The sequence below is a fragment of the Diplodia corticola genome (genome assembly GCF_001883845.1).
Source record: "Diplodia corticola strain CBS 112549 chromosome Unknown scaffold65, whole genome shotgun sequence".
Taxonomy (NCBI): domain Eukaryota; kingdom Fungi; phylum Ascomycota; class Dothideomycetes; order Botryosphaeriales; family Botryosphaeriaceae; genus Diplodia; species Diplodia corticola.
In genome coordinates, this window is record NW_017971544.1 from 1 (window position 1) to 12,221 (window position 12,221).

General features: G+C 57.5%; 3 protein-coding genes across 3 annotated transcripts; all 3 read left to right on the plus strand.

Annotated features, from left to right (window-relative positions):
* Positions 1-128: 128 nt before the first annotated feature.
* On the plus strand, positions 129-1,297 carry BKCO1_650001 (mitochondrial cation transporter; the record flags this gene model as incomplete). The annotated part of the gene is made up of 4 exons (XM_020278210.1): positions 129-181; positions 243-376; positions 459-553; positions 611-1,297. 4 exons carry the CDS (start codon positions 129-131, stop codon positions 1,295-1,297), a joined length of 969 nt encoding a protein of 322 aa, XP_020126448.1.
* A 623-nt stretch (positions 1,298-1,920) lies between these two features.
* On the plus strand, positions 1,921-4,962 carry BKCO1_650002 (heat shock protein 70-like protein; the record flags this gene model as incomplete). The annotated part of the gene is made up of 2 exons (XM_020278221.1): positions 1,921-3,968; positions 4,023-4,962. The coding sequence occupies 2 exons, from the start codon at positions 1,921-1,923 to the stop codon at positions 4,960-4,962; spliced, it is 2,988 nt and encodes a 995-aa protein (XP_020126447.1).
* Positions 4,963-6,963: 2,001 nt separating this feature from the next.
* Positions 6,964-9,219, plus strand: BKCO1_650003 (pseudouridine synthase; the record flags this gene model as incomplete). Its single annotated transcript, XM_020278232.1, has 1 exon — positions 6,964-9,219. The coding sequence occupies one exon, from the start codon at positions 6,964-6,966 to the stop codon at positions 9,217-9,219; it is 2,256 nt and encodes a 751-aa protein (XP_020126449.1).
* Between the last annotated feature and the right edge of the window lie 3,002 nt (positions 9,220-12,221).

The following is a 12,221-nucleotide window of genomic DNA, read 5'->3' on the forward strand; positions in this document are numbered from 1 at the left end:
GGGGGGGGGGCATCGGCAGGGCTGCGCGCCGGACGACGTAGACGCGAGGGGTCTGTGGGGGGGTGTGTGCCTTTGTCCTTGCGCCTGGGGAGAGGAGGTGTGCGGGGTGGAGGCTGAAGGCAGTGTGCATGCGCGTGCAGACTGGATCGGGCTCTGGTGAGAGGGGGGGAATCTCGTCACAGTACTGGGGAGGGAACGGGAGAGAATTCGTGAGGGCTAATACGGCTGCTTGGCGCAAACAGGACGTTGTTGACGGGCTCGACGGGATTGGCGCACGCGAAGGACCTGGTGTCGGCGTACAAGCAGGGGAAGATCGCGGACATGACGCCGGATCTGTGGAAGGCGAAGAAGATAATCGACTCGACGCTTCACCCCGGTGAGTGTGCACATATAGCCTCGAGAGCACGGAGGGGGGCTCGAAAGTGCGGAGTGTGTTCGAAGCTGACTGCGCGCGGCAGATACGGGCGAACCGGTCTTCCTTCCTTTCCGCATGTCTTGCTACGTAATGTCCAATTTGGTGGTGACGGTGGGCATGCTGACGCCTGGCTTGGGGGTATGTATACTGGGAGTGCTCGAAATGGCTTGGAACTGACGGTGTTGAATCCTGTAGACGGCGGGAACCCTGGGATGGCAAATCGCCAACCAGTCCCTGAACGTTGCCGTGAACAACGCCAACGCCAACAAGTCGACGCCTCTCTCCGTCAGCCAGATCGCGAAGTCGTATTTCATGGCCGTCGGCGCCTCCTGCGGTGTGGCGTACGGCCTCAACTCCATCGTCCCCCGTCTCAAGCGCGTCTCGCCGACCACGCGCACCGTGCTCGGGCGCCTGGTCCCGTTCGCGGCGGTGGTGTCGGCCGGCGTGGTCAACGTCTTCCTCATGCGCGGCGAGGAGATCCGGCGCGGCATCGACGTCTACCCCGTGCTCAGCGAGGAGCAGAAGAAGAAGGCGGAGGAGGCGGGCGACGAGGAGGCGCAAAAGAGCCTGGGCAAGAGCAAGACGGCGGCGAAGCTCGCGGTGGGCGAGACGGCGCTCAGCCGCGTCATCAACGCGACGCCCATCATGGTGTTGCCGCCCCTCATCCTGGTCAGGATGCAGCGCACCGACTGGCTGAAGCAGAGGCCGCGGATGGTGCTGCCTATCAACCTCGGCCTGATTCTGACCACATCGCTGGTCGCTCTGCCCTTCGCGCTCGCCGTGTTCCCGCAGCGACAGGCGATCAGCGCAAAGAAGCTCGAGCCTGAATTTTGGGAGCAGGGCGGCAAGGACGGCATGGTCGAATTCAACCGTGGCATGTAGATTTTGGTGAAAAGCGCGGCATCTTAGAAGAAGAAGATCAAAGAGAAAGAGAGAAAGAGAGAAAACGGTTCCGAATTAGGGACATAGATTGGAACACGATTCTCACGGAAAACGGTAAATCAGGATTCATTTGTTAGCCAAGTCGAATCAGATCCGACGTATGACACAGAGAAACTAGGCGTTGGAGGAGTAGAAGCCAGATGTCACGACCGCTCGGGTTTTCGAAAGCGGTAGAAGCATGATGATACGCGCCCAAGCTTCTGAGCAGGCAACGCCATTATCATTGGCGGTGAGCGGCGCCGGTGGTGCCGTTTCGGGCAGGCGGTCAGCAGCCAGATGTCCAGGTGTCCTCGAATTGACAATGTGGCCCTTGGTTCTGCCGCCTAGGTTAACCATAGAAACACCCGCCGTGTCCTCACCGTCGCTGACCATTCCCTTGTGCATCCAATTCCCCGGCGGAGCTCGTGTCTTTTACTTCTGTTTGTCCTCTACTCCATGCCCGCACTTTTAATTTAGAGACAACTCCCCGCCCGCCAGCTTTTGCTTATCGAGCATATCCCACCCCGTCTGGAGCTTCCGAACAGCTTCGAAGCCAGCTCCCTCTCATTGCTCTCCAGCACAACATGGCGCCACCAGGCCGCCGGCGCTTCGGTGCCCTCACCGTCGTCCTTGCGCTCTTCTGCGTCTTCGCCAGCACCGCCCACGCCGCCTCAGCCGTCCTGGGCGTCGACCTCGGAACCTCGTATCTCAAGGGCGTCCTCGTCAAGCCCGGCATTCCTCTCGAGGTCGTCCTCTCCAAGGACTCGAAGCGCAAAGAGGCGGCCGCCGTCGCTCTCAAGACCCCCCGCACGCCTCTGCAAGCCGCAGGCGCAACCTTCCCGGAGCGCGCCTATGGCGGCGACGCTCTCGCCCTCTCCGCCCGCTTCCCCGCCGACGTCTACCCGAACCTGAAGCCCCTGTTGGGCGAGCGCATCGCCGCCGAGGGCGGCAGCCCCGCCGCGCAAGAATACCAGCGGCTGCACCCGGCCGTGGACATGGTGGGCGTCGAGGGCCGCGGCGGCACCGTGGGCTTCCGCAGCCCGAGCTTCGAGGCGGACGCGGCGCCGTTCGGGGTCGAGGAGCTGCTGGCCATGCAGCTGCAGAACCTGCGCGAGAACGCCGAGGAGATGGCGGGCGCCGGCGCGCGCATCACCGACGCCGTCATCACCGTGCCCGCCTTCTACACGGCCGCCGAGAAGCGCGCGGTTGAGCTGGCGGCCGAGCTGGCGGGCCTGAAGGTCTTGGCCCTCGTCAGCGACGGCGTCGCCGTCGGCCTCAACTACGCCACCAGCAGGACTTTCCCCAGCATCAGCGAGGGCGGGAAGCCGGAGTACCACATGGTCTTCGACATGGGCGCCGGCTCGACTACCGCGACTGTGCTGCGCTTCCAGGGCCGCACGGTCAAGGACGTGGGTCGGTACAACAAGACGGTTCAGGAGGTCCAGGTTCTGAGCTCTGGTTGGGATAAGAACCTCGGAGGTGACTCGCTCAACGAGCTGATCGTCGAGGACATCATCGAGCAATTCGTTGAGAAGCCCGAGGCAAAGGCGGCCGGCGTGAAGGCCGAGGATGTCAAGAAGCACGGCCGTACCATGGCGAAGCTGACCAAGGACGTCGAGAAGGTCCGTCAGGTCCTCAGCGCCAACCAGGAGTCCAGCGCCAGCTGGGAGGGCCTGTACCAGGATGTGGACTTCAAGTACAAGATCAGCCGTACGCGTTTCGAGGAGCTGGCCGCCCAGCATGCCGTTCGCGTCCAGGCCCCCGTCCAGCAAGCCCTTGACGCGGCCAACCTGACCTTCGCCGACCTGGACTCTGTCATCCTCCACGGCGGTGTTGTGCGCACCCCGTTCGTTCAGAAGACCCTGGAAGGACTTGCGGGCGATGCGTCCAAGCTTCGCAGCAACGTCAACGCCGACGAGGCTGCCGTTTTCGGCGCTGCCTTCAAGGGTGCCGGTCTTTCTCCCAGCTTCCGCGTCAAGGAGATCCGCGACAGCGACACTGCCAACTTTGCCGTCAACATGAAGTACATGTGGAACTTGAAGGAGCGCAACCAGAAGCTCTTCTCTCCCTCTTCTCGCACGGGCACCGTCAAGGAGATGCCTTTCAAGATGCTTGGGGACTTCGAATTCACCTTGAGCCAGGAGACCCGCAAAGACCACCAGGAACCCGTCTTGAGCGTTCGCACTGGAAACCTCACGGCTGTTGTTACCGACTTGATTGACAAGGAGGGCTGCAACCGGGATGACATCAACACTAAGTTTTCTATCAAGCTCGACCCCGCCACTGGCCTTCCGGAGATTGTCAAGGCCGAGGCCAGCTGCGAAGTTGATGAGGCTGAGAAGAAGGGGAGTGTTGTCGATGGCGTCAAGGGTCTCTTCGGTTTCGGCTCCAAGGACGGAAAGCAGGAACCTCTCAAGGAAGGTGAGGAGGATGAGACCACCGAGACTGTTGAGCCTGAGACTTCGTCTTCGTCGGCTTCCAGCTCGTCCACTTCAGAGAGTGCCAAGGCGAGCGAATCTGCCGAAGTCAAGACCCCCAAGAAGAAGGTTGTTACCAGCAGCATCCGCTTCAGCACCTCTCGCGAGGGCTTCGAGAAGGTCACGAAGGAGGAGATGAAGCGCATGAAGAATCGGTAAGTTTATCAAACTCTGGGTAGTGATTGAATAATTTTCTGACGAGATGATAGCCTCGTCTCTTTCGACGCTTCTGACAGGGCTCGTATTGCCCGCGAGACCGCACTCAACGAGCTCGAGGCTTTCACCTACCGTTCTCGAGACCTCCTCGAGGAGGAGGGTTTCCTTGCCGCCTCCACCGACGCCCAGCGTACGGAGATCCAGGCCAAGCTTTCCGAAGTCAGCGATTGGCTGTACGGCGACGGCTCCGACGCCGACGAGAAGACACTCAAGGACAAGCACGCCGAGCTGAAGGGCCTCATCAACCCCGTCGTCACCCGCAGAGACGAGGCGCGCAAGCGGCCCGACGCAGTCGAGAACGTCAAGAAGGCCCTCGACCAGACCCAGAGCATGATCAAGTTGATCAAGGAGACGGTCGACAAGGCAGCTGAGGCCAGCTCCTCGGCCGCCGCCGCCGCTTCAGCCGCCTCCGCCTCCGCCTCGTCCTCTTCGCCCACCCCCGCCGCCGAATCTTCCGGCGAAGCCGACCCGCTCGCCGACCTCGAAGAAGAGGAGAACGCTTCGCCGTCCAGCGCCGCCGAGGATGCTCAGGCGACGGAGCAGCCCGCGTTCCTGTCGCCGTACACGCAGGCGGACCTGGACGAGCTGACCAGGGCCTTCGAGGACGCGAGCGGGTGGCTGGACGAGAAGCTGGCGGCGCAGGACGGGCTCGCGGCCACGGAAGACGCCGTCGTGTCGACGGCGGAGCTCGAGCGCAGGGCCGACGAGCTGAACAGGGTGTCGGTGGAGCTGCTGCAGCGGAAGCTGAGGATGCCTGCTGGTGGCGGCAAGAAGTCGTCGTCGGGGAGCAAGAAGAGCGGGAGCGATAAGAAAAAGAATAACAGCAAGGCGAAGGGGAAGAAGGATAAGAAGGCGGAAAAGGCCGAGAAGGCTGCCGCTGAGGAGGAGGTGAAGGAGGGTGGTGGCACCACGCCTGAGCATGAGGAGTTGTAAGTAGGTATAGGGAACGATGGCATGGCCGTGAGAAGAAGAAGAAGGACGGTTGATGGCTTTGGACAGAAGAGGGGATTCAGTCGGGGCGGAGTCGTTCGGTCCCCGTGTGGTTGGGGCTGGACTTGATGATGCATACAGGCCTCGGAGTTTTTACTCGCTGCTATGGTTTTTTTTTACTATCGTTTTGAATTTTTTTCGATAAAAAAAGAATTGGCTATTTCTCTTTTTGTCTGACAGGACTTGTTCGTGTGTTCATGCCTGTGATGAAAGTAGGGATGTGGTGGTGGTTTCGAAACAAGTGATGTGCCTGCGCCAATTGGCTGGTGATATTAAGTCAAGAGGTCACCTGAATCGCCCTACCGGATTATCCTCACTTATAGTAAGCATGTGGTCTTTTCCAATTCTCCATTCATGGTGATTCCTAGTACTCTCTGGAATACGTTCTCTCGAGCTGGAATCCAGAGTCAACGTAAACCACTTCCGCCTTGTTGACATACTACGTACCAGGCGGTCTCCAACACAAAAAGGAAAGAAACAATCGGCAATCGTGTTGCGATTCGGCATCAAACGTCAATGGTGGCGGCTCTTGAGCATTAAACACAAACGTTGCCGGTCCTTCCGCATCGTGGGAGAAATGCTGGGGGGTCTGCTGACGTCCGGCAAGGTATCAGGTCTTGAGCGGGAGGGAACAGTAAATGCATTCATGGTTTTATGCAGGGAAAAAGAACCAAGTCGTTGTGAATCATCAACGCAAGTGTTGGGTACGCTCTGGTCCGCGTCCATGAGTAAGGTGTATTACTTGCATGAGGTGGGGAGGGGCCGGTTTTATACTACGTCGACGCGCTCTCATTGAAGAAGCGGTGGATACGTGCGGCGTAAGCGGCGCGTGGAAGGCGGGAGGACGGTGCGTACTTGCTCTCGTGATCACCCCATACGCGCGGTGATGGGCTCGTGAGGAAAGCGCCTGAGCGGTCCATTCAGTTGGTCTTCTGCTCGAGTCATCTGTATAGTTGCGTGCTTTGACCTTTTTCTTGAAAGATGGAATAAAAAGGGCTGCAGTACCTGAGAAGGATAGCACAGATCTACTGGCATCATGCATTTGTACTAGTGGATGGTTTCCCCATACTTTCTTCGTCTCCGTCCTCTTCGATTACCTTCACTACTCGCAGCTGAGCTCCACCTGCACGAATAATCAGTATGACCGCAACCGCCACCATAATTATATAATGCTCGGCCTCAGCATTTGGGAGACCATCGTCACAGGCCTCTTCATGAGACAATGATAAGCAACCTTTCTTCGAGTCGTCTTGTACCCTGGTGAATCTTCGAGTATATGCAGAACAGAGTCTCGAAAGTGACTCGATAATCTATCTACACAAAGGAGTATTCTTGCGTTGGGATGAATCCGATTTCTTGATGTTAGACTTTGCTGAACAGGTGCTGTAATTCTGGAACTTGAGGGAGCGCCAGCAGGCGCAGTCTGTCGATGCAGGTGTCCACGCGGCCCACACGTACGAATGCCGTGGTCATTTGCCTAGTATGATTCAGTGGTGGCGTTATCATAGGAGAGATTGCCAGGTCCAGCTAAGTATCTTGTTTGACGATTTCGCTGCACGAAAGCGTCTATCATTTGACTTGTGTCAAATGAAAATAAATTGATGTTATTGTATTTTGACAAATTGCAAACCATGGGAAGAAACAAAGACAGCCGTTGCATTTTAATGTGCTGGCAAGGCGTTGAGCTTGGTTCATCTAGTGTCAGACGGAAGAGCGGAGGACGCGTCGAGACGCGACGGAAGGAAAGCGCGACGGGGCAGGCGGGGCAGCCGCGGAAGGTGGGGCTCGCTCGCGTCAACATGCCAGGGTCGCTTACGTATCGATAACGGTAGCGCGAAAAATTACCCTTCGCCTGGACGATCCAGGACTCGGCGCGTCACCTTCGCTCGTAAGGCGCCGCCATTCTCTCTTTTGCACTCTGCACGATCTTTCCAAGCAGCAACCATGGCCGACCACGAGCAAGATGAAGCCGACCGCCCCGTCAAGCGCGTAAAGCTCTCCGGAGACGAGGGCGCCACGCCCGACGCCGCAATGACCGATGCGCCTGCGCCTGCGCCTGCCGCAAAGACCACCGCCAGCTCCGCCGACAGCGAACAAGCCGAGAAATCAGCACTGGAGGAGCAGACTGACAAGGAGGAGCGCTTTGGTATCACCGCCTTTGCCAACACTAGCATCCCTGGATTCTCGGGCATTCTGAAGCAGCGCTATGTCGACTTCATGGTCCATGAGATTCTCCCCAACGGCCAAGTGTGTCACCTCGAGGACGATATCGGTATGACTGCTGTGAGCGCGAAGAAGGAGAGTGGAGACGATGCGGAGCCGGAAAAGCTGTCTGGGGAGCAAGCTGAGGAAGCTGCGAAGCTCTCTGACGAGAATCTCGACACTCTGCACAACATCTTCGGCGAAGAAAAGACGCGGGGCATAACGGGCCTGAACAAAGCCGCTCTCATGAACCCAAGCCGCAAAGCTGCGCAGTTCAAGCCCATCTACTCCGACCCTGTCACCGACAAGATGGCACGTCAACGCGCCCACGAATGCATCCGCGAAATCTTCGCTGGCCGCCTCGTTACCTCGACCCAGGACAACAACGTCATCAAAGTCAGTGCAAGAGGAAGGGCCGGGCAGAATGGTGGCGATAACAGGAGCAACGGTCCTCGTCGCAAGACCTTTGACGAAATGGGCGGGGACAACCTACACTTCACCTTGTACAAGGAGAACAAGGACACCATGGAGGTGATCAATCATCTGGCTGCGCAGTTCAAGACTATCCCTAAGAAGTTCAGCTTCGCTGGAACCAAGGATCGCCGCGCAGTCACTGTTCAGCGGATCAGTGTCAAGAGGGTTCGTCCAGAGCACGTGGCGCACATTGCACGCGGACTGTTCAATGCCCGCATCGGCGCGCTTTCATACCAGCCCAAGGACATCTCTCTCGGAGACCACAGCGGCAATCAGTTTACCATTACGCTTCGTGACTGCCACTTCCAGGGTGAGGACGGCATGGACTTTACCCAACGCCTGGAGCTCGCCAAGGATATCGTGGCGAAATCCACTGCCGCATTCCAAACGGAGGGCTTCATCAACTACTTTGGACTTCAACGCTTCGGTACCTACGACGTGAGCACAGACAGTATCGGAAAATACATGCTGTCCGGAGACCTCGAGAAGTCTGTCGATTTGATTCTCGCGTACAGTGATGAAGCCTTGGCCGCGGCACAGGATCCCGAGACCAAGGCCCGCATCTCCGAGGATGACAAGAAGCGTGCTCTCGGGCTTCACAAGTGGAAGACGGAGAGGAACGGCAAGGCGGCGCTCGACCTGATACCGTTCCGTTTCTCTGGCGAGCGCGGCATCATCAAGCACCTCAACACGGTCAGAAAAAACGGCGAGTCTTACGAGAATGACTTTCAGGGCGCTCTCGGAACGCTGCCCAAGAACCTCCGTGGTATGTACGTTCACGCTTACCAGAGCATCGTCTGGAACGTGGCAGCAAGCGAGCGCCTGTCTCGCCACGGTGCGAAGGTCATTCCCGGTGATCTCGTTCTCGTATCGGAGCACAAAGACAAGGAAGCCAAGAAGGAAACGGAAGTCCTCGACGAAGTCGACGAGTACGGAGAGGTCGTGATCAACCCACAGGGAGACAACGCCGCTTCTGCATCGGGCGACTTCGAGCGGGCTCGTGCACTGACGGTCGAGGAGGCCAGCAGCGGCCTGTACTCCATCTTCGACGTCGTCCTGCCGCAACCCGGCTGGGACATTGAATACCCGAAGAACGACATCGGACAGTTTTACTCGGAGTACATGCTCGACCCCAAGCGCGGCGGCGGCGTCGATCCCCACAACATGCGGCGCAAGTGGCGCGACATCAGCTTGCCGGGCGGCTACAGGAAGCTCATGGCCAAGTCGCTCGGGGCGGTCGGCTTCGAAATCAAGACGTACAGGTCGGACGAGGAGGAGCTGGTCGAGACGGATCTCTCCAAGCTGGTCAAGGAGGGAAAGTCGGTCACGCTGGAAGACACGAAGAAGAAGATGATGCGCGCATACAGCGAGAGGCCTGCCGCGGCCCCGGCGGACGCGGACGCAGAGGAGAAGATTGCTGCCGTCTTGACGTTCCAGCTGGGTAGCAGCACCTACGCTACCATGGCGTTGAGGGAGCTGATGAAGGGAGGCACGGAGGCTTACAAGCCTGACTTTACTCGCTGAGCGACGGTGGCTCGCACGCACGCCGATATTTTTTTCTTGCAAATCATGGCACATAGGGATGATCATAGTATAGGGATATAGCACTAAAAGGTTGCTGTGGATCGTCATGGCACAAGGAAGGATATAGCACGGAAATATCTACTACGGATTAGCATTCTCAATCGAGATGATATAATGTTCACCTCCGACTACTTGATTGATGCATATGAATAGACGCTAGCTTCCTGACGTTCCAAAAAAGGAGCTCCCAACATTCCCGGCTGCCCATGATGTCGTGCCACCTTGCGCTTTGCTTCCAAACCGTCCTTTAACCACCTGTCCACAACCACCAACACGTCAACCTCCAAAAAAGGCAGCCTTTCCATCAGCCTCCCGCCCTCCTCCCCGGTCCGTCCAGAAGCCCCCCCAAAGGGCAAAAAGACAAAAGAATGAACTCGCCAGTGGTTAAGCTGCCTCCACTGGGAGTTGAACCCAGGATCTTCGCATTGCATATTGTTGGGAAATACAAGTGCGACGCGTTACCACTGCGCCATAGAGGCCCGAGGAGCGTCGAGAGATTTCCCGGCTCCCAGGATCAAGGCGAGCTGGCATTCGAGACCGGCTGCTGTGCTTATGTACTTTGGGGTACGTTTGTCTAGCAGGCCTGGCTCGCGGGGGGGGCGAGTGGCGGCGGATGATGATGCGCGAGGCGGGTTGGAGAGAGGAAACGCAGCGGGGAGAGGGGGGTGTGTGCGACGGGGGAGTTACGGTGTGGAGGAATGCAAGGGGGGTGGTGGTGAGGGCTGCTGGGCAGCAGCAAGCAACATGTCGGACGAGGGGAACGGAAAGAAAAAAAAAAGAGGGAAAAAGCGAATGGGGGCGCGCTTTCTCTCGCTCGCTTGCCCGTTTTTTTTCCTTTTCGTTCGTGTCCGCTGGAGAACTCGACAGCTCGACACGCTCGTGCTCGGCTCGCTGCGCACCTCGCCACGACGGCGTTTGTCGAGGAGGAGGAGTGAGGAGGGCGTCGCTCGACTTTGTCTGCTGCGGAAACGGGTGATTGATCAGGACCTGCGTCGCCGCAGATTGATTGCCACCACGGGGGTGTCACGGGCTTCCTTTGTCCGTGGGCTGATTGCGCCTCGCCGTTTGACAGGGACATCGAAGCGCAAGGACTCATGATCAAGCGCTTGATGGTGCGCGCGGATAGAGGAATTTTTTCCCCCCATGAGGAGTTGCCCTAGCTAGCCAAGCCGTGGCGTTCTAGCTTTAGAGGCGGGGTGTGCCCGCCGGATTCATACATGGACCTGCTGCCGTCATGATGTCACTTCCAATCGTCCAGCATTGGAGCATGTGAGCGTTGATTTGCTCTTTCGGAAGTCGGCAGGTCTGGATGCTGGGGTCTCAGTGCTCTTCGGATGTCGAGTCGGGAGATGGTTGAGTACGTACCTCCTTCACCTTTCTCAGATCCGCCGCCTGTATTGCACACCTGCTCATCACCGCTTCCTCTATCTCTTATTGAGTCCCGACTGCCAGTGTCGGTCTACGTGAGCTTTGGTCTTCTTGCGTGGATGTGGAGTGCGAATCCGAGCCAACATTCGGTGACTCGAACGACGGAATGCAAAGGCGGATAACGCGCAACTGACGTACACAGTCCGCAATTCTGCGTGGAAAAAAGAACATCTCGGGTTAGAATATTGCTCTACTTAGGAACAGCTTGTAGCTCTTTCCCAACCCCGATGTTGCTTCAGCGCATGGACGGGGAGAGGTTGATAAGGCGGGCAGAGCATACGCAGCTGACTGCGATGCTCAGCACGTGTCTAAAGGTAGAGAAGTGCATGCTTGTGCCCTATCACCCAGCTACTCCCTCTATTTATAACAGCAACTTCAACCACTTGCTTCTTTAAGGCCGCCAACATGCGACGTAGCATTATGAGGAATTCCTTGCCTCAATTGAATCCTCGAGTTAATTATTGTCGACTTTGCGTGGATATCTGCTGGGTTGCAAAGCTTGGTCCAGGATCCAATCTTCCCGTAATATGAGCTGATGATTGTCTTCATCAACGAGTGGTCCTTGTCACTACCATTTTGTTGACATGGTGATGTGTATTATGGGGCCAATACTACGCATTGCAAAGGACACTTCATGTTGCAGGCGAGTTCCACGCTGATAGCGAGCTGGAGGTCAAGAAACCAAGGGCACCGCAAAGTCAGTAGCTGTGCCCGGCTAGTGTCTGTCCTCTCGATAAAAGCCTTGGTACTTTTCTCGACGTGTACTACTACCTGCGCTTGCTGCGGTTCGAATCGTCCACGCACAGCAAAGCAGTCGTATTCGAAACACGTCACCGCAGCTGCCGATTCCCGCGTCTGATGCTCGCTTATCCGGTCGTCTTTCGCCAAATTTCAACACGTCGCCGCTGCCGATTCCCGCGTCTGCTCGCTTATCCGCGATCCGCCGCCCCCGCCCCCAAAAAGTCCCCCAGACCTCATTCGGACCGCATCCCCCACAACAACCAAAAAGATATCATCAAAACAAAAGAGAAAAGGTCGTGCTGGGGCTCGAACCCAGGTCGCCGGAAGGCTCAATGCATGCATCAAAATCCGGAGTGATAACCACTACACTACACAACCGTGGAGGCTGCGGGTCCTTGAGGACTTATTTGCAACAGTCAGCACAGCGGAAAATATGTAGATAGAGTGTGGCAGCCGAGGTTTAGCCGATTGGGCGGTGTGCACTCCGCGTGCGAGCGACCGCTTGGGCGCGTCCTGGGTGTTTGGCGATGTGAGAATGGAGAGGATTAGGAACTACAGGCGACCAGGCGAAGAGACCACGAGGGCCACGCACGATGACTCAGCATCCGCCCTGAGTTCCGCGAAGCTTAGACCAAAACACAACGCCTCCATTCGCTGGGCGGGGGTTTGGACGCAATGTCACGACGAGACTTCCTTCGGAGTGATCAAGGTGGGGATAGGAAGGATCATCAAGGTCTCTTGTTAGGAATGCGAGCTTGAGGTCCTGGAATGCC